We start from the raw sequence: 21,553 nt of genomic DNA on the forward strand, positions 1-21,553 counted from the left end.
CCCTTCTTTAGTATTTCTTTGGGGTATAAGCCCAATAGAAACACTGCTGGATCAAAGGGTATGCACAATTTGATAATTTTTTGGGCATAATTCCAGATTGCTCTCCAGAATGGTTGGATTCGTTCACAACTCCACCAACAATGCATCAGTGTCCCAGTTTTCCCGCAACCCCTCCAACATTCATCATTATTTTTTCCTGTCATCTTAGCCAATCTGACAGGTGTGTAGTGGTATCTCAGAGTTGTCTTAATTTGCATTTCTCTGATCAATAGTGATTTGGAACACTCTTTCATATGAGTGGTAATAGTTTCAATTTCATCATCTGAAAATTGTCTGTTCATATCCTTTGATCAATAGCTTTTGCAAAGAGACATTAATTTTGAAGATATGGTAACCACAGACATTTCCCCTAAGACTTCAGGGACACACTTTTAGATCAGTTATGACAAATTAGTTCCACCAAATTCACATTCTGCTGAACCTTGATTATAAGATGAGCCTTTGTTTGATCTTTTGGGAGTCTGGGTCAAAACAGTCACTCCTTATTCCTTGGATAACTGATGATATACTTACTGGTTACAAACCTGGCCTCTGAAGCTTCCTCCTGACTTTTTGAAACTCACTACATTATAGAGACTCCAATCCATGAATGTGTTGCTAAATATTTAATAGGCTCTCTGAAAAAAATGTATGCATACACAATTTTAAGTTTAATGGCATTTAAGTCTAGGCAAATCAATATGTCAATAATTCAAGCTTACATTGAAAATTTAACCATAGACTATTTTTGTAAGATGGTCATAGTTGGCTTCAGCATATTCTTTTCCACTCCTTCACCTAATACAGAGCCTTTTACAGGGCAAAGCTCTCCCATTAAAGCAATGTCTCTCACCAGGTCTTGTGAAGGAAAAATTATCTAGATACCCCGAGAGCACCAAGGTAAAGAGCCTGGGGTGAAGAGAACTCTTGAAGACACCTCTGATTCCAGTTATATAATCAATAAAAAAAGAATCCTCTTAACACATTATTAGTAGATCAGAACAAGTTAAAGAAGGTTTATCTAGTCTCTCCAATGCACGCCCATTCCAGGTGATGGCAACTCTACTGGAAGCAGGTTCCTCATCAGCAGAGCAAGTTGATGGGGTTTGTGCATTTGCCTGATCCCCATTATTATATTAGTAAAACTAGGAAGCTATGTATGAATGAACTTATTCTTTCCTCTCATGCAATAGTCTCCTAAGTAGTGGCTTTGCAATGCTGTTTTGGAGATTCTGTCTCCCTTTCTCACCCCTCCTTCTCAGTGGTTTCTGTCTACCTCTCAGTTAACTCATTCTTCATTTACCTTTCTCCAAATGTGATTTGTGGTCTTTGTGCCAGGCACAAATTCCTAAGTACAGTTTGGTATACTTTAATCTGATTGATTTGTAGTAGAGTCAAAAGAATGCTTATTGGGGAGTCAAAGGACCTGGGTTCAAGCTCCATGTCATATGATCATTAATTAGGAGAAATGAGACTTGAACTCAATTCTTCCAGCTCTTTTCATTATAATCTGCTATCTCTCAATTCAACAAGTTGACTTCCCATGAATCAGTGAGTTCAAACTGCATAATATAACAACCTCTCAAGTATTATTTCTTTATCTCAATGGATCTGTGTCTGGAACATAGTAAATGCTTAAAAATGCTATTCATTCATTCATTCATTTTTGGTTCAGAGACAGCCTATTAAGCTTTAGCTTAAGGTTTCAAGTGAAATCATGTGACTATCTGTTATAGTCTATCTGTCTGAGGTTTTGAGCAGACAGACCACAAATCAATCAAACATACATGTAACTATATAGCATTGCAGCTGCTGAGAGAAGCTCACTTGTCCTAGAAAAGTGACATCAGCAGTTAATTCTAAGAAGAGAGTTTTAGAGTGAGAAAGTGAGAAAGAAAAATAGTCTGATGTCGGGGTGCTCTTTGGGAATTTATTATATAGGAATTTTTGGGCAAAATTTACAGAGGGCAAATTAGTATATTAGGAGAATGTATTTTTATGTTAAAATACATGCAAATACTCTTAGAGTGACTCGAATTTTTTTCCTATTAGACTTTAATTGTGGGGGGACATAGTGGTACTGTACTCATACTGGCTCTTTATTTAGGAAGCAGGCTATCATCCGTACCTTGGCTGTGTAGTGATGATGTTAGCAGTCCTTCAGCCGCTTCTGGCAGTTTTCAGGCCCCCATCACATGATCCAAGGTATGATGCAATCCATTTATTCTTTTCTGAATGTAAAGGTTACTAACTAGCAAAATACTTTTAAATATAATTCTTAAAAACAACATGAAATTGTTAATTTAACAAATTTTACAGTATATACAATATAATAACAAATAAAATTAACAAAAATACAACCCAGGAAACTTTCATTGTAACTATTTACATGAAATTCAGTTGATTCCAATACAGAAAATACTATCACAATTATTCATTTATTCTTCATTTATCTTCTATAAAGATAATTTATGAGTATTTCATTTTTCTGCTTTTCCTTTTTTTCTCACTTTGTATTATTATTTCATCAAAATCATACCAAACTTCTACATATTCAAAGCAGCTAGTTCCAGTGAATAGAGTGAGAAGTGAGAGTCAAAAAGATCAATGTTATATTCTGACTCAATCAATCAATGAACATTTTTAAAGGTACCTATTATGTGATACCCTAAGTGCTAGGGATACAAAAAGAGGCAAAAAATAGTTATTGCTCCCAAAAAGCTAACAAGTGAATGGGAGAGATTATATTCTTCAGACACTTAGTAGCTATATGACCTTCTATGAGATTCATTTTCCTTCTCTGTAAAATGATTAGTTTGAACTTGATGGTATCTAAGGTCCCTTTCATTTCTAAACTTATGATCCTATGATATATCATAATATTCCATTATGTCAAGTAGCATGATTTATTTAACTATTTCTGTAACATTGGGCATTGAGGTTGAATCCATTTTGGGGGGGTAATTATAAATAATATTTTAAAAAATCTTTGATACCTTTTGCAATCATTTTAGGATATGTTCCTAAAAATGGAATTATAGGATAAATAGAGAACTTCTTTTTTTTTTTTAAATGAGGGATGATCTTGAAGTTTATAAAATTCAGCAATAAATTTAATCTGCCTCATAACTTCTTAAAAATCTAGAGCTTTTAGATATTGAATAGGTTTAGATATTAAAAATATTTTAGATACTAATTCTTAGATATATGGAAAGTTTGCAGTTTTTTCTTGAATTTAATTGTAGTCACACAATTTTTAAGACTGTAAGCTATTTCTTTCTTTTATTAGACGCCAGATATTTAATTGGACTCATTGGGGGACTGGTACTGCTACTAGGATACTAGCAGGTAAGTAATTATGATGCTTTTTGTCATTGTTAATTGCTGCTTGATTCTATACTAAATTTCAAGCTGGTTTAAGTGATTTTTGTATACATTAGAAATGGAAATAATTGACTTAAGGAGAAAGTAACTGAAATCCAGAAATAACTTAAAAAACTTCTTCCCTTCCTCCTTCCCTTCCTCCCTCTCTCTCTACTTCCCTTCCTCCCTCCTTCCTTCTCTTTCCCTCTTTTCCTTTCTTCCTCCCTCCTCTCTTTCTCTCTCTCCCTCTCTCCCTTAAGTAACATTTTAATATTGTCAAATAATTTTTTGTTTTCTACTTAGTTGCAGCAATATTCCTGGGAATGGACTTACCAGGACTCAACCTTGCCTCTCCAGTGAAAACTTATGCAATGATTGGATTTGTAGCTTGGCATGTTGGCACTGAGATTCTTCTTGAGATACATGCCTATCGACTTACACGCAAAGGTAAAAACTATATAGTTAAGCCTTTGAAAATCTGTTGATTCTCCATAGTTCTCCACTTTTTTTTGGTAGGAAACATTGGGACAGAAATTCATGGACATCCCCTCTCCTGACTGTATAATCCTTAGTATTGTTAAATAGTTCCCCATTTTCTCAACTCTTTAAGGAAAGTCATATCTTTCTAACTACTGATAAAATTTATGTTAGAATTTTTGCTAACTAGATTTGAGAATATGATTAAATTATTTAAATTAGAGTTGGTGAATAAAATATAATAGAAAGGCAACATTGTGCAGTGGAAAGAGTACTAAATTTAACATCAGGAAGACCTGGATTCAAATCCTGCTTCTGATATTATGTGACTAAGGGAGAATCACTTAGTCTCTTTGAGCCTTAGATAACTCTAAAAGTCTCTATATTGTAGATGGGTTATTGGTGGAAGTAGATTCTATCAGTAAAATCATAGCTCCCTGATGTATTAATTTATCTAGTAAAGAAATCTGAACAAGCTCTTAAAAATAAAGAAGCGTATATTCCTTATTCTTATATCATATTATATTATATTATAATATTCTTATATTATGTATGCTCCTACTGTGACTTAGCTCTAAGTACAAAAAAGGAGGAAGTGAATTTTTGAAATTGGAATGGGAGAATTGATACAATCCATTTGATAGAAAAAAGGTTTGGAAGAACTTGGTGCTTTTTAATCATCTGGCATGGATTGTAGTAGTCCCTTCAAAACCCCCCAATTCAACTATTCTATTAAGACCTTTTCTCTTTGAGGTGTTGTGTCATGTTGAAATGGAAAACCATCCTCAATAATTTCCATGAAGCTTCAAACTGTTTGCTCCATTTTCTGCCCAGCAGTGTTGACTGGTGGGCATCCCTACTTTTAAAAATCATTATCATCATTTTTATCACCATCATCCTCTCTCCCTCTTATGCTAAATCCTGATCTCTGCACTTTTGTGAAATATTTTTGTCGTTTTTGTCATTTCTTTTTCACTGTAGATTTCTTTTCATCATTTCCCCTCCCTAGACATGCGATACTTTCATGCCCGTTCTAGCCAGCATTGGCCATTCTGATCCATCAGCTATGTCTTCCTTACCTACTGGAAGTACTACAGGAAACTTTGTCTTCTTATTTCTGTTGAAATAGAACTGTATTATATCCTATTCCCTCAAGACCTTGTTCTCCATTTGATGACAGCTAGTTAGTCTGTCAAATACAAGCTAACATGCTAGAGGGTCTTGGACAAATTATTTATCACTCTGAACTTCAGCTTCCTTATCTATAAAATGAAAGATTAGACTAGATTTCATCAAATGTCATTTCTCTATGTCTATGATGAATTTATCCTGTGGGTGTCAACCAAACCTTACTAAGTAAATATAGTTTCAGTTTAATGAATTATATGAGATAATTCATCATCCTAAAGGAGTAGCCCTAATTCTGGGAATATCAGGTTAAAGAGACTTGTTTGAGGGCCAATAGGTCTTTCATTTTCACCCAAATAATATTAAATAATCCATGTACTTGATATAAATTGAACCAGTCATCATAGCTACCAAAAGTGACCTCAAAAGTTTATTTGGTGCAAGGTAGGAAATCCATAGCTACTTCAAGGAGAGGAGAGATTGATGGAGATTGGGTTCCATTCTGGGTTAGAGTATGGCCTAATCTAGAGATTTCCACTTGGGGAATGGATTGTGACATTTTATCTTGGCTATGATTTTGGCTCATACAAAGCCTGTCTAAAATACTTCAATTATTCACAGGCTTATAGTATTTATTGCCCTTTGTGTCACTATATAGCATAATCCCTTTGGCCTTAGTAGATAATTTTTTTAGTTGCTATGCCTGAGAATAATCTTTGTGACCAACCTCATGATGAAGAATTTCTTTGAATTCATTCATTCATCAGACATTTATTAAGTATCTATTTTTTGCCATTAAAAATTTATATTTCTACTGTAGGGAGAGAAACAATATGTAGAGAGATAAGCAAATACAAAGCATGCAAAGCAAATACAAATAATTTTGGAATAGGAGAAGGGAAAAACACTAGCTGCTAGAAAGAATCAGTAGAATATAAAGTTCTCAAGAGCAGGATCTGTTTCATTTTTGTCTTTTTATCTCTATAACCTAGTATACACAGTGCCCAGCACATAGTAGATATTTACTACATGCTTGTTAATTGATAAGAAGGTATGTACATACATTGAGTCTGTTGGCTGGAATACCTGAGTTCAATTCCAGCCTCAGAAACTTACTAGCTGTGTGACTGTGGGCAAGTCACAACTTTTCCCCTCAGTTTCCTTGTATATGAAATAGGGATAATAATAATGACATTTCTCAGGGTTGTGGTGAGGTTAAAATGAAATATTTTAAAAGCACTATATAAATGCTAGCTATTATTATTGTTGTTGTTGTTGTTATTACTACCACCATAATTGATCAATAGGCTTTATGTAGGTGGTGATACTTGAGATGAACCTTGAGGGAATTTCCATCTGGTCCTTTATATAGTTTTCCTATTTAGAACTTACAACTTATGATTTGTTCAATTTTCTGAACTTGAATTATTTAAATTCTCTATTTCTTATTCTATTAGTTTGAGTATATTATATTTCTGTTAACATTCATCCATTTTATTTATTGGCATATACATGAAGAATAGTGTTTCTAATAATTTCCTTTATAGTCAGATTTATGCTCTGGAACTCAAATCTGCCATTTGTTTGCAGGACAGATTGAAGATAGGGAGAGAACCAAGAGAATGAATTTAGCTTAGTCTGGGCTTTGGACCACAGGCCTCTATTTTTGACTTTCCAAGGTTCATGGAACTTGAAAGATGAACAGCTTTTGTTGACAGTGAACTCAGCAATTACAGCATCCAAATTACGACCCTGAGTGAAACAAGAATGGCCAATGAAAGCCAGCTAACTGATATGTGTTTTTTTTGGAATGGTCGCAGTGAAGGGGAATGCTGTGAAACTATTTTAATTTTTGCAATCAAAACTAATCTAGGTATAGTGGTGAAGGGAGTGATAGAAGCCAGAAAAGTTTTATCATAAGACAGGCAGCCTGGACAATTGCTAAGAAGATTTTGGGCCAGCAGGGTAATGGAAGTCAAGAGGTAAGATAAGATGAATGCTCACTAATCAGAAGCTCAAGATCTCAGAGGTAGAAGGGTGAGGAAAAGTAGAGGAGGCAATGCTGTTAAATCTCTTGATAAAATCTTATTGTTTTTGACAGTTGAAATATTGGAAGATGATAGAATTCAGATTCTTCAGTCGTTTACAGCAGCTGAGGCAGAGGTAAGTTTCTTTAGTCTTATAAGAACATCTCAGGAAGTGATGTCTACTTTACTGAAATATCCATTTCTCTTTCAGGGCCATACATTTAAAAAGGTGGTATTAGTCATCTATTTTTGTGGAAATGTTGCTTTCCTCTTCACATTCTTAACTGCAATTGGCCGGCAGTGATCTAACTTCCAACAGTGAGTGGACAAAGGCAAACAGAACCTTGGACCTGAGTGATGAAATGATAAAACTTGAAGCCTGTATTACTTGCTCCCAATTGTTTTCTGAAATTTTAATTTGAAAGATGAATGTCATATTTATGAAAGGATTCTGAGCTAGGATTACTGAAAAGAAGTGATCCAAATAACAACCCTGAGTGAAACAAGAATGGCCAATGAAAGCCAGCTAACTGAAGTTAGAGCTGGATATGTATTTCTCTGGAATGGTCGCAGTGAAGGGGAATGCTGTGAAGCATCCCTTTCATCAAGGGTTGTCTGGGTAATAAACTTTTATCAAGTCCTTTATGGGTAGTTTTACAGCTTCAAGGAAAGTTATACTTGAAGGAACTAATCTCACACTTTCTTCTATGAGGTAAGTATAATAAAAACAAAATAAATTTGTAAAGAAACTTTAATGGTCCTCTATCCTAACAAAACTAAAATCCAACCAACTCACTTTTAACTTTTGGGAAAAAAATGATTTCCATTGAAGAAGCTAAGCTCCTAATGGCAATATGTTACAGTTAAAAAAAAAAAAAAAGAAATCCATGCCTTTTCATTAATTCATCTTAAACACTGTAGCTTCTCTTAAAACGGAAAGCTACATAGTTGTTAGAAGAGTTTGAACATAATCCTTATTCTATTCTCCTTATCTTTAAGGTAAAGGTAAAGAAAACATCATGGGTTTTATTTAAAGCCCTGTGTAGAAAAAACACTATCGCCCCATCAAGTCTTCTCAGCTGATCTAACAAAATCCTTTAAAGAACCTCAGGATTAGAACAGAAACAATGAATCCTCTTTTTTCATGTTTCTCGTTTTGACTATAATGTATGACTCTTATTAATGTTGAAGATAAAACTTGGGCAAATTGATTCAAAAGAACACTTGTCTAACATATGTCTAGTGCCCTCCATAGCTTTCCATCCTGAAATTTAAAAAAGATGCCAAGAGCTATATTGCCTTAGAAAGAAACTCATGAAATGAAGCAGAAAATGCCATTCTTCATGTGAATTTTTTTGTTTTGTTTTTACTCGCTTGTCCCTTCCAATTATTTGTGGGCAGATTCCATAGTTGCCATCATGACCTCTAACCATTGGGTGGTGCTCTAAAACCAGAGTTCTAGATCTGCAACAGCAGTGTTCAGTGATTCATATTCATGCTTCCATACCGACATGATATGAAAATAGTTTTGGCAGCTGTCTTTCCCTAAGTTTATTTAAGATTTGTTTCTTTATTGGGAAGGTGGTAGTACATAGAAAATTGCACTTACATTAAATTGTATTTATGGGGGTGAGAAGAGAAAGGGAGGGAGGGTCGCCATTTTTTCCTTTTAAAGATGTTTGTTTACAGACTCCATAACAAATGAAATTTACTTGAAGAGTGAAGAACAAGATGTTATTAAATATTCTTTTTATGGAATAGAGGAATTCTTTTTTGGTTATTAGTATATGATTATTAGTTGATATTTTAAATAGTATTTCTCTGAGTTTTGATGATGTTCAAATTTTTGCTTAGGTCATAGGCAAAATCTTTTTGAGCAAGGGAACAATATAAGCCAAACCTACTATTATTTATTTTACTGAATAAAATTGTCTATTTTTCTTCCTTTCTCTGTGTAAGCAAACACTAATCATTTAAAAAAAACCAAAACCTAAGAGGTTAACAAAAAGTTGCTCTATTCATCTTTTCTAAATGCAGAATTTTAATACTTTTGCTTTCATGATCTATGTTCCTTTTTATCATTATTATATTGTTAATTTTATTATTTTTAAAAGGTAGAGCACAGTAATATCATTGTATGATAAATTTTTTTCCTGTTTGCTGGTGGTAAGACTTGTTCATGACTAAACTTCTTGTTATATATTATATTCTAAATCAAAAGAGGGAAAAGTCATTCAAAGGGGAAGATAAGCTTTGATAATATGAGTAATTAACTGCAGTGTCTGGGAGCTCTGTGATGCAGCTTCCTTTTTTAAGTCTTTCTGGATTATTTATCTGTTGAAATACTTTAATGAAATTATCTATGGCAGTGTTACATTAATAGTTCCATAGCAGTTCCACTGTAATGCAGAAGTGTACAATAAAGTATTTCTAATTTCATGCTAAAGGAAAAAATGCCCCCTAAATGTAAGAATTATCATTTTTCTTAATCAAAGTTGATTTGGACATCAAATAATTGTTCGTTTGACCACTGTTTTCATTGCTATAATGTTGTATGTAAATATGAACTTGTATGTAAGTATACATTGTTATAAATAAAATTGTATATCATGTTTTTATTTTTTTTACTTCTATGGATTTAAGGTTTATAAAATGCTTTACATATGATAACTCAGATATTATCTTCACAACAATCCTATGAAGCAGATGTTATTATTTCTTTCCATTTAAAGATAAGGAAACTGAAAATGAGATTTGCCCAAGGATATGGATAGTTTTTGAGGCAGGGTTTGAATTCAAGTTTTCCTAAATTTCCAGTGTTTATTCATTTTCCTACCAAAGTGGCTAAATAATAGCATTATTTGACAATTTTCTATCAGTTAGGAGCCAGAAAATCAGAGAAGTAGAATAACTTGTCCATAGTCAGGCAGGTAATAAACATCAAAGTTCTCAGATCTAGTTTTTTCCCTTTAAAATCCTAAAACCAAAAAGGGTCACAGAGATAGTTAACTGAAATAAAAAACTCATAATTAATTTTGTAACATTTCAAAAGTTCTGTGTGAAAAAATAAAAGGAGTTGATATGTGAGGGGAAAATGGGAAATTTGTAATGCATACAATTAGTTTTTATAAGTAGAGCTGTATACTATCATGGAAGGGGAGTATATTGGAGAGCAAAGTTTTTCATTTAAATTGATCAAAAGAGGGCAACACATACATACACACACAGTTTGGTATAGGAATACAATAAATTAAAAAAGGATAGAGAGAGGAATAAGAAGAGAAGAAACAGGAGTATAAAAGGAAGAGTTGAGAAGGAATTAGTCATAAACAAAAACAAATCTTAAGCTTGAGGGAGGTTAGGGAAGAGAAGGTTAAAAAGAAAACAAAAGAAGGGACAACAACTTGAAATAATTAGGGAGCAAATAGTATAAAGAAGAAAAAAGTATAAGAAACCATGATAAAGGGAAATAATCATCATTATTGTGAATGTGAATGGCATGTACTCACCTATTAAAGTAAAGATTTAATCAGAATTATTTAGCAAAATTTAGTAATATGTTGTTTATAAGAAATACTCTTGAAACAAAGATATGGAACTAAAATAAGGGGCATGAACAAAATTTGTTATTCTTCTGCTGAACTCAGAAAAACGGGATCACAGACAAAGAAACGAAAATACACTTAATTAAAAGAGACAAATTGGAAAATAACTTTGCTGAATGACAATGTAAATGATTGATTTCAACACAACACATATGCTCTGAATGGCATAGATTCTAAATACTAAAAGGAAAAATGTAATGAATTATAAGGAAAAATAGTAAAATTATAAAAGTAGGAAACTTCATTTTACTCCATCAACTCCAGATAAATCTAGCCAAAGATAGTAAGAAAAACGGGAAATATCCAATAGAGTTTTAGGGAAAAAAAAAATGGTAGACATTTGATTATTGTTGCATATGCATAAAAATGAGTATACATATTCCAAATATGTATAGTGTGAATGGCATTTACAAAAATTAGTCATGTTTTGAGAGAAAAACTTTAACCAAATACAGAAAATCAGAAAATATGATATACATTTTTACTAATATTCTCATTAATAAAATAATTTATAAATAAAAATTCTATTAATGGGCCATTGGAAAAAAAAGATAAAAAGTTAATTGGAAGTGACATGATTTAAAATTTTAAATGAATATTCATTAAAATGAATAGGGTTATAAAAACTTTAACTAAAACAGCAAAGACGCTAAAACAATATATGAGAAAGATCATACACTATGAATTATATAACCAGATTGGATTTATGCCAGGAATGCAGAGTTGAGTTAATAAAACAAAATCTGTAAATTTTATTAACAATATTAATAACATAATAAGCAAAAATCATATGCCTATATCAACATATGAAGAAAAAGTTTTTGACAGAGTTAAACACCCATTTCTGTTAAAACCTTAGAAAAATACAAATAAGTAATCCTTTTTAAAAAATGATAAATTGTATCTAAAACCAAGAACTTCCATTATAATCAAAATAAACTAGAACTCTTTCCAGTGTAATCAAGAGTGAAATAAATATGTCCATTGCCAATAACACAAGAAAAAATAATTTAGAATATTACACAGGTAAAGAAGAAACAAAATGATTGCTTCACAGATGATATGATTTTTGTACTTAAATCTAAAACATCAACTAAAATTAAAATGATGTAATTAATAACTGTAGCAAACTACAGGATATAAAATATATCCACACAAACCATTATCATGCCTATATGATACCAATAAAAACCAGTAGAAAGAGATAGAAAGTGATTCCATTTAAAATTTCTGGATACAGAATTTATGGGAGTCTACTTTCCAAGATATACCCAAAGACTATATAAATACAATCACAACTACAAACCACTGTTTACATAAAGACAAATCTAGATAATTAGAGAAATAGTAATTACTCATGAGTAGAATGAATCAATATAAGAAAAATGACAATATTATCAGTTAAACTATGCAAGGATATTTTTGCAGAACTAGAAAAAATAATAATGGAATTCATATGAAAGCAAAAAAGATCAAGAACTTCACAGGAATTAATGAAAAGAAGTAGGAATGAAAGGAGTCTACCAGATCTCAGACTATACTAGAAAACAGTAATTCTCAAAATAATTTAATACTAGCTAAAAATTAGAGATTAATCAGTGAGCACATTAGCAACAAAATATACTGAAGCCAAATATATCTAATAACCTAGTATTTGGCAAACACAAAGACCTCAGCTGTTGAGAAAAAGATTCATTCAATGACAAAAACTACTGAGAAAATTGTATAAACATTATGGAAGAAATCATATTTAGATGTAACACCTTAGAGCAAGATAAGCTCCAAGTGGATATATGACCTAACTATAAAAGGTTGTATAATAATTACACCTATTAAATCTATCAGTAGGAAAAGTTTGTAACTAAATTAGTGATTTAGGATTACAAAAGATAAAATCAATAATTTTTGTTACATAAAATTAAAAAGGTTTTGCACAAATAAATGTAACAAAACTTTAAAAGGTAAATAGCCAATTGAGAAAAATCTTTGCATCTAGTTTCTCTGATAAATGTCTCATTTCCAAGATCTAAAAGGAACTCATTCAAATTTATAAGAACAGTTATTTTCTACTTGACAAATGGTCTCAAGATTTTAAAAGGCAAATAACTCTCAAAGGAAGAATCTCAAGATAATCTATAGCTATGTGAAAAAATGCTCCAAATTGCTATTAATTTGGGAAATAGAAATTAAAAGAATTCTGAGATTTTACTTCTCACTTCTCAAATCTTTGTTCTTTGGGTCTCATTCTCCCTACATTATCAAAAACAACTTTTGAAGGATTAAAAATGATTATATGGTTAAGTTCAATGACATTTTTCAATCATTTTCTTCTAACTCTCTGCAGAATTTGACACTTTTGACTTCCATCCTTTTGATTCTGTGTCATTTCATTCTGTATTCATTCCAGTATTTGGTTTTTCCTTTTCTGTTTCTGAATATCTCCTTTCTTCAATTCCTCAAATATATGAATTTTCCTCAAGGATCTATTCTTGATCTCCCTTTCTTCTATCTTTACAATTTCTCTCTCTTAGGGATTTCATTTGCTTCATTGACTTTAGGGATCAATATTATACAGTGGTTTCTAAATCTGAATTTCTACTTTATGACATCTACTCAGAGTTTCAGACCTATATTTCCATTTGCTTGCTGAATATTTCCAACTGGATGATGTATCATTACTATAAAATGTACCTCTCCCAAATAGAACTCACCTTGCCTTAGAAATTCAGGGCCAGTTCCCTCCTGCCCTTTTTCTTAACTTCAATTGATAGTAGACTCTAAGCCAGACAGAGATTTTTGAGAGAAAATCTGTTTCTGTGATCAGGATATACTAAAGAAAAAAAATTAGATTTAAACCTGAAGACACCAATAGGTTTGATCACATCATTCCTCTAATCACAAAATCTGTCATTTGAACTTCGTTGCTTACCAGAATAAATTACAAATCTTAGCATTCAGGGCCATTCATCTGGAGCCAATCTTCTTTTTCATCTTAATCTTACAATATTTCATTTCACATACTCTAAATTCCAGTTAGAATGTATCAGTCATTGTTATGTTCTTGTCCTGCCTTACCCTATTTTTCTTTCATGTCTTCAAGCCTGAGAAAGCCCATACTATCCTCTATGCTTGGAATAGATTCCTTCTTCTTCATCTTTCTTCCTTTATTGAATTCCTATATAAGGTATTATTTCCTTCACAATTCTTTCCTTGATTCCCCAAACATTTTATAATGCTAAGTTCACAGTAGGCATTTAAAAAATGTTGAATTAAATTCTCCCAGATGGAAATGTTTTCTTTTTCATATTTCTCATAGTAAACTTGGGAAGTCATTTCAATTCTTGGGGTTTTGGTTTCTGCATTTAAACTGAAATAATTGGATTATAAACAAATAAAAAATAATTGATTAAATGTTTACCATGGGAATTGATGAGGTCACTAAGAAAGAATATAGATAAGAGGGTCCACAAAAGAATCTTGGGCAATAGCTACAATTAGGACACATGATCTGAATGATGAGTTGAGGAGTGTTCAGACAGAAAGAGAACTAATATGTTGTCAAGAAAACCCAGAGAAAGGAGAAAAATATCCAGAAGAGCATGGTTGACGATGTCAAATGCATTAGTGAAGTCAAGAAAGATGGAGAATGAGGAAATACCACCAGATTTGGCAATTATGATTTCATTACTAACTTTAGATTCAACAGGTGCAGTTGAGTAATGAGGTTGGAATCTATGTTACAAAAAGTTTTAGAGGGAGTGGTTAAAGAGGAAATTAAGTCGTTGAGTATACACAGCTTTTTAAAGGAATATGGCTGTTAAAGGAGTCTCTACATCCTGTAGCTCTGTACAGTATAATTACTTAAGGGGATAGTAAAGTTTAATTGAGTTTTTTCAATAAATTTTCATTGATATTATTTATTTTTTGGCATAACTGGAATTTCTTCTTATAGTTCTCTTCTTCTAGAGAGCAATCCATATACCAAATACCATTTAAATAAGAAAATAAAGAAAAAGAGGAAGAAGAGACAAAATCAAGAAAAGCTGATTATTAACCTCCCATATTTACAAAGGAATGGAGTGAAAGTGCTGTGAAAATTTTTTTCTTTTTCTTTCCCTTTATTTATTTATTTTTTTAAAGATGAGGGAGATGACATTTCAAGGAAGTAGAGAAGGAACCACTAAATAGGGACAGACTGAAGATTAAAGAGATGGAAAGAATGATTCAGGGGGAAATCTGCTGGAGAAAATGGAAGAGGGTATTTATAGAGAAGATAGCATTTTTAGATCTTGTGAGAAAAGAAGACAGTGGGAGATAGAGGTTTTTGAGATAAAAAGAGAAGAAGCAATTACCTTAATTGATTCAGAAAAGTTAAGTAGTAAAGTTTGTCACCAAAAGACCAGAAAAATGGTGGAGGTATGAAAAGAGTTGAGAAGTCTTGAGAGAGTTTCTTAGTGGAGTGATACTGGGAATCAATTAAGGAGGAATCAATGGACTGTCTTGTTGCAATGAGGACAAAGGTAAGATGAATTTATAATATACTCAACATGATTATAATTCCCTCTATTTCTCTTCAGCAGCTAGAAGGAACATGGTGGTAGTAATCAAGAGTTGAAGTTTGCCTAGTATGTATGGTGATAGAACAAAGTGGCAAGTGATTCAAGAGTTGATAATGGTATGGAATTGAGTTGGTTTAAGAATATAGTTATGATTGGGAAGGGAGGAAAATGAAGCTAGAACAATGGTAATGGACTGAGAAAGGTATTGAAGGTCTAGATGAAGGTAGAAAATTGATCTATAATGATGAAGAAATGGAATGATGAGTTCATTATGAGATAGGGAGTTGTCAGAGTTTTTGATTAAGAAAGTAGAACACTTGAGGGTGATCCAGGGACCATCCATGTATAGAGCTGAGTTGGAAAAGAAAGGATCAGAGGAAGGAATTTGATACTGAGAAATTAGATAGAGAGTTTGAGGGAGAATCCATATACACTTTGAAGTCCTGCAGCATAAAGGCAGGAGTTGGAGATGAAATAAAGTTATTTTATTCAGGTACTAAATTCCTAAAGAAAGGGAGGAGAATAACATAGGAGTAATTAATAACAGCCAATATAATTTGAATTAGAGTGGGGAAATTTGATGCTGTGTACTCTGAAGAAGATAAAGATGTTGCTGAGCAATGACAGCAAAAAGAGAACTTATAAATGGCAATGGGAAACAAGGAATATTCCAACTTCTCCCTAGGACCACTGTGCTGGGAAAGGGAAGGTCCAGTAAAAGTATTGTCAGTATTGGAGAAGATGAGCAAGGATGGAGTATCACATGGGAAAAGCCAAATCTCAGTAAGGGCAAATAATTGGAAACAATGTAAAGGAAAAGAGTTCAGGATGAAGAAAAGTTTGTTTTCTTTGGAGTTGGAATTCCAGGAGGCACAATGAAAGGCTTAAACTGGGTCATGGGGAAAATAGAGTTGAGAAGAATTGGGATAAATGATCAGAAAGTGGGCATTGGGTATAAGTTTTTTTTTAGGTAACCACTGATTGAATAATAAAAGGATAGGGAAAGATAGGGATAGTATTGGATGATAGATGAATAATAATGCTCTTAGTCTTCAAGGGATTATTTTGCTATGAAAGGACAAGGAATATAGAACTTTGATCACTCTGCTTGCATTTTCTAGCAAGAGAATGGGGTGATTAGGTTATGGATAGTGGTGCAGCCTGGTTTTGTCCTTCCCCAGCTGGCAGTTGTTCTGCCTCTGGATAAATATATTTTATTCAAAAGTAACAAGATAAGTAAAAACAGTGGTGGAGTAGTATTATATATTAAGAAAGCATAATTATAGGGGCAGCGAGGAGGTGGAAAGGATGGAGCACCAGCCCTGAAGTCTGGAGAAACTGACTGCAAATCTGGCCTCAGTCATTTAACACTTTCTAGCTGTGTGTCTCTGGGCAAGTCACTTAACCCCAATTGCCTCAGCAAAAAAAAAAAAAAATAATAATAAAAACAAGCAAATAAATAAATAAAAAGGAAAAAGCAGAAAGCCTAATTATTTAAAGGTCTCCAAGAAACAAAGGGAAGTAAACATGGAAGAGAGCATTTGGATGAAGATCAATCAATGGAGGTACAAATAGAAGGGATCTTGTGATTAGAGCATATTTTAGACCCCCTGGAAAGGAAGAAGAAATAGAGGAAATTCTTCATCTGTGAAGAACAGGTCACATGTAAAAGACTGTAAATAGACTTCCCTGCCAAGCCTGGAACTTTTGTTTAAACTCTCCTAATTGTTGATGAAAGGTTGTATGGCTGAAAGAAGGACATAGTTGGCAAGAGAGTTTTGTAAGAGACAGTTCTTTTTCAAGATAGTACAGAAAATGACAGAATTTTCTGAGGAGCTTGCTTCCTCTGTTAGCCTACAACTTCCATGGTTTGTTTCTTTCGTTCCAGATATCTGGTATTGTCCTCAAAAGAATCTGGTATCAAGTGTGTCCTCTTGAAGACGAAATGTCTTTCCTTTCTGGAGTTCTCACATGGGAATGTAACTTCATGTCAACATTCTCCCTATCTGGATTCCAGTCATAATGGGAGACTCCAATATTCCAGCATCTGCTATAACTGCTCAAATCAGAGCAGCTAACAAGTTCTTAACTTATTTATGATAATTTCTGTCTTTCAAAGTTCTAGAGTCATGATTTGCTCTTCATGAAGACATGCTAGCTCTTTACACCTAATACATAGTGTGCAAATTCCATTTTCTTCCCCCCCTTTAAAAAATATAAACACTTGTCTTTCTCCAAGCCTTTGATCCATCGTCCTGTTCTTCAAATATTACTGACAGTTTAGACATTTGCATCTACCAGTTCTTTTAGTACTTAAAGATGGCTTTTATGTGGGTCAGATAATTAGAATTCTTCAGTTGCAGTTTAACTGTTCTCTTTCTTAACTTGAATATCAACTCACTATTATCTATTTTTGATCTGCTCCTTCTACTTGGACCATTCTTCTTAGCAGAGAAAACAAAAGCAAAATAATTATGTAGCCCTGCCTTTTTCTGCTACTAGTTATCATTGTTGAAGAGAAGGTACCAGTTTGCATTGGTAGAGAGTTTCCTCACAGAGGAAATGTATCTACTATCCTAGTAAAAACTACATGTTCAGTCCATATCCCGCTCCTGGTAGAAAAATAGGAGGAGATGGGCTCAGAATGATAAAAATATATGGATTTGGAGCTGGTTGGACTCGATAGTCACTAATGGTTTGATTACATTTTGGTTGGAGGTCTCCAGTGGAGTGCTCCATGTATTTATACTGGTTCCTGTGATGTTTAACATTTTTTTTTAAACCAATTACTTAGAAGACAAATTATCAAATTTTCAAGTGTAACCCAAAGCTAGAAGTTAAACTATTTGGTGAAAGAATTAGGATCAAGAAAAATCTTGAATTGCTAGAATACTGGAACAAATCTAATATAATAATATGTAATAGGAATACAAATTGAAGTAAAGTGTTAACTTGAGTTTTTAAAAATTGACTTCTTCAGTATAAGATAGAAAAGGTATAGATTGGGAGCAGTTTATCTAAAGAAGATGTCAAGGTTTTATTTTGGCTTAGAAGCTCAATAAATCAACAATATGTTATGGATGTCCAAAAAAGTTAGATCACATCTGAAGTATAGCTCAAGTCTAGGAGTTACATTTTAGGAAAGATGTTTATAAGCTGGAGACAATTCAGAAGAGCATAGATAGATCACAAAGTGTTGGTTTAATGCCATGTGAGGAAGAAGTAAATAAACAAATGCTTAGCTTAGCAGAGTGATTGACACATAATTGTTAGCTGATTGACTGAAGAAAATACAAGGAGGACAATATCAATCAGTTACTAGTATTTATTAAACACCTGTTGGGTGCCAGACATTGTGCTAGGAATTGGAAATAGATAAAAATACAAAACTTGAAATAATCTCTCCTTACAAGGAGTCTACATTGTAATATTAGAAGTCTTCTAGTCTTTGAAGGCTATCATATGGAAAAAAGGATTTAATGTTTTCCGTTTGGCTCAAGGGAATCTAATTGGGAGCTCTGGACAGAACGTGTAAAAAAGTACATTTAGGTTTGATATAAGGAAAAACTTAACAACTGGAGCTAGTCAGAAGTGTAATGAGCTGGGTGGATGAGAGTGTTGTCCATCTTGCTGGAGGTTTTTAGGCAAAGATGTGTTTTTGAATGTGACATAACAAGGGTTCTTTTTTTTTTTTGGGGGGGGGTAACTGTCTGATGAGGTCTCTTCCAACTCTGAAAATCTGTGGTACTGTGATTCAATCCCACCCTGCCTATCCTGGGTCTGTAGTCCTTAACAGAAATATGGCTCCCATCTCTGCCTTGCATAATTCTTTCTGTTCTGTTCCAGGAGATTGTGTGGGCTATTATTCCATTACTTTGGTGACCTTGCCCATGAGCTATAGTGATTAGCCACTGCTTTTACAGCCTAAAGTAATTCAGTAAGAGTCAGCCTGTCTGGTCCCCTGCTAATGCTTGGCTCTTGGTCTGCCCTGTTGATTCTAGTCTAATTAAACTCACATGCCAAATTCTGCTATGACTTGGTATTTTAGCTTTACCTAATCCCAGTAATCTTGCCAACTGCCAAGAGTCAGGGGAACCTGAACTTATTTAACTGCTTCATGATGTCAACATCATTTTTTTTTTTTGGTAGATTTGATTGAGGCTTTCTCTTTCTTAAAAAATTACTATCTCTTCATAATGATTACTCCAGTCTGCTACGTCAGCCTCTCTTATTATAAGTAAAAAATAGCCAATCAAAGCAAATCAACACATTTGTCATGCCCGAAAATGCATCCTTCATTCTGCACCCATGAAGAAAGATGGGGTATTCTTTACCATCAAGTACTCTGAAGTCAAGACAAGTCACTGCATTATTAGAGTTCCAAATGCTTCCAGTGTTTCTATCCTTTACATTATTATGGATATCTTGTAAATTGTTCTCTAGTATCCTCTTTTTTTTTTTTGCTCTGCATATAAGATTTTCCATGTTTCTTTAAGTTTCTCATATTCACCATTTCTTAATGACACGATCATATTCCATTATCTTCATATGTATGTAAACTGGTAGAGCAGAAGAATGATCTAAGCAAGACAACTAGATTTCAGAAAATCATCCTCCCATTGATTTGTGTCCTTTTTCCTTCCAGTGTTTTGTTATTACAAACAGTGCTGTTATAATTTTTTCAATGCATAAGAACTTTTCATCTATCTTTGGTCTTCTGATGGTATGTTCTGATGGTAGTATTATCGTACAGTTTGGAGATTTGTAAGTATAACTCCAAATTTGTTGCCCAGAAGTTGCTTATCACAGCTCATTCATCTGCTTGTCTTCCCACAACTCCTTCAATATTAATCATTTTTGTCTTTTATTGTCTTTGCCAATTTATTGGTTGGACAGCATCACTTTTCTAGGAGCATAGCATTACTTCCTAAATGGCATTGATTTTTGCTGTTTCATTGTCTTCTTTTAGGTATTCAGAAACTTCCCTGCTATTTGACTGTATATGTTCATATCTATGGTTGCCACTGTCTGTTCTTCTTAGGTCAGAAGTCAAAGGACATGAAGGTAGCTTAGATTGGGATGATAAAATTCATCTGGTCTGATCATTGTTGCTTCTTTAAAAATACCATGGGACTGGTGCTTCGAGGTCTTGATTTGGTAGTTTTAATTTAGTGAAGAGCCCCTGCAAATCAAAGTGATAGATTTTGGTCTTGGGTCATGAAAACACAAACACAGCTTGATTTTTTTTGATGTCAAATGTACTGAGAATTAGTTTTTAATGCCTCAAATTACATACCTATTTTTAAAGGAAGAGAAAATGAATGGATGAAGTTAAATACTTACTATGTGCCAGGAACTGAGCTGTGGAAACAAATACAAAAAGCAAGATAATTCCTGCTGTCTAAGAGCTAACATTCTAATATAGGAAGACAGCATATGTAGGGAATTGGTGGGGATCGAGTGAGATGTGTTTTGGTTAAAAAAAATAGAAATGGTGAGGGAAATCACAAAGTGATTGGTTGACATATCCTATTTAGAAATTCTAGTACTGTTTTGATTATTGTCCCCAGAACAAGAGATGAATAATAGGGATGAAGGATCAGACTGGCATGAATGTAGGTAAAAAATAGACTGGTGAATTTGTGTTGGACTCTGTAGGATGAACTCTTATCAAGCAAAAGCCTGGGTTCCAGAATGGGAGCTGGAATGCCTGGCTAGAGACAATCTGAAAAACAAAACCTTTTTAGAATATAGTATCATGATCGATCTATTTAATTCACATTGATTTCAGTGACTATGGGATTTTGAGACCATCATATTTTTTTAAATGATTGTTACTTACTTTAGCAAGTAACTTTACCTAAGAATACTTTTTAGAATTTTGGAAATGAACGGTACCTTATTATATAAGTTATCTACTTAAACTCTTAATAGAACCACTTTATTTTCTTTGAAGGCCACTCAAATAACTTTGGTGACTCTTGAAGTCTACTTTCCTGAGGTCTGAAGGCCCCTCCAATAAGTTCTGAGACTTTTAGAGTCTACTTTCCTGAGGTCTATTGCTCTGTCTAAAGCAGACTCAGGGAGAGGAAAGTTATTATGGCCCTCCTTATTCTAAATAACTAGAAGATAATTTGATACTAGTAATAAATAACAATCTTGACAAACTCGGTTTAATAGTCAAACTCCCAACAAAATCTTTTACATAATGCAAAATCTCTTCCAAGTCTTACTTGTATACTTCCAGCCACAGGATCCCCAATACTTTAGAGAAAGCTAAGTGACATAATAGAATAGTTGGCTTGGATTCAGGAAGATGAATTCTGCCTCAAGCAGTTATCCGGTCCTCTGTAAC

At 33.3% G+C, this 21,553-nt stretch overlaps 2 protein-coding genes across 2 annotated transcripts in view; one reads left to right on the forward strand and one right to left on the reverse strand.

The window, feature by feature from the left end:
• LOC127559465 (ferric-chelate reductase 1-like) overlaps nucleotides 1-9,648 on the forward strand; it is a 53,245-nt gene extending 43,597 nt beyond the window's left edge. The window contains exons 12-16 of the mRNA XM_051993270.1: nucleotides 2,147-2,244; nucleotides 3,329-3,387; nucleotides 3,706-3,849; nucleotides 7,109-7,170; nucleotides 7,246-9,648. Of these exons, the coding sequence (XP_051849230.1) occupies nucleotides 2,147-2,244; nucleotides 3,329-3,387; nucleotides 3,706-3,849; nucleotides 7,109-7,170; nucleotides 7,246-7,338 (456 nt within the window). The 3' untranslated portion in view covers nucleotides 7,339-9,648. The remainder of the gene's footprint in view (nucleotides 1-2,146; nucleotides 2,245-3,328; nucleotides 3,388-3,705; nucleotides 3,850-7,108; nucleotides 7,171-7,245) is intronic.
• Nucleotides 9,649-11,362: 1,714 nt separating this feature from the next.
• Nucleotides 11,363-21,553, reverse strand: part of PALMD (palmdelphin) — an 81,950-nt gene continuing 71,759 nt past the window's right edge. The window contains exon 8 of the mRNA XM_051993273.1: nucleotides 11,363-20,380. Within this exon, the coding sequence (XP_051849233.1) occupies nucleotides 20,367-20,380 (14 nt within the window). The 3' untranslated portion in view covers nucleotides 11,363-20,366. The remainder of the gene's footprint in view (nucleotides 20,381-21,553) is intronic.

The sequence above is a fragment of the Antechinus flavipes genome, chromosome 4 (assembly GCF_016432865.1).
Source record: "Antechinus flavipes isolate AdamAnt ecotype Samford, QLD, Australia chromosome 4, AdamAnt_v2, whole genome shotgun sequence".
In the NCBI taxonomy this organism is placed as follows: domain Eukaryota; kingdom Metazoa; phylum Chordata; class Mammalia; order Dasyuromorphia; family Dasyuridae; genus Antechinus; species Antechinus flavipes.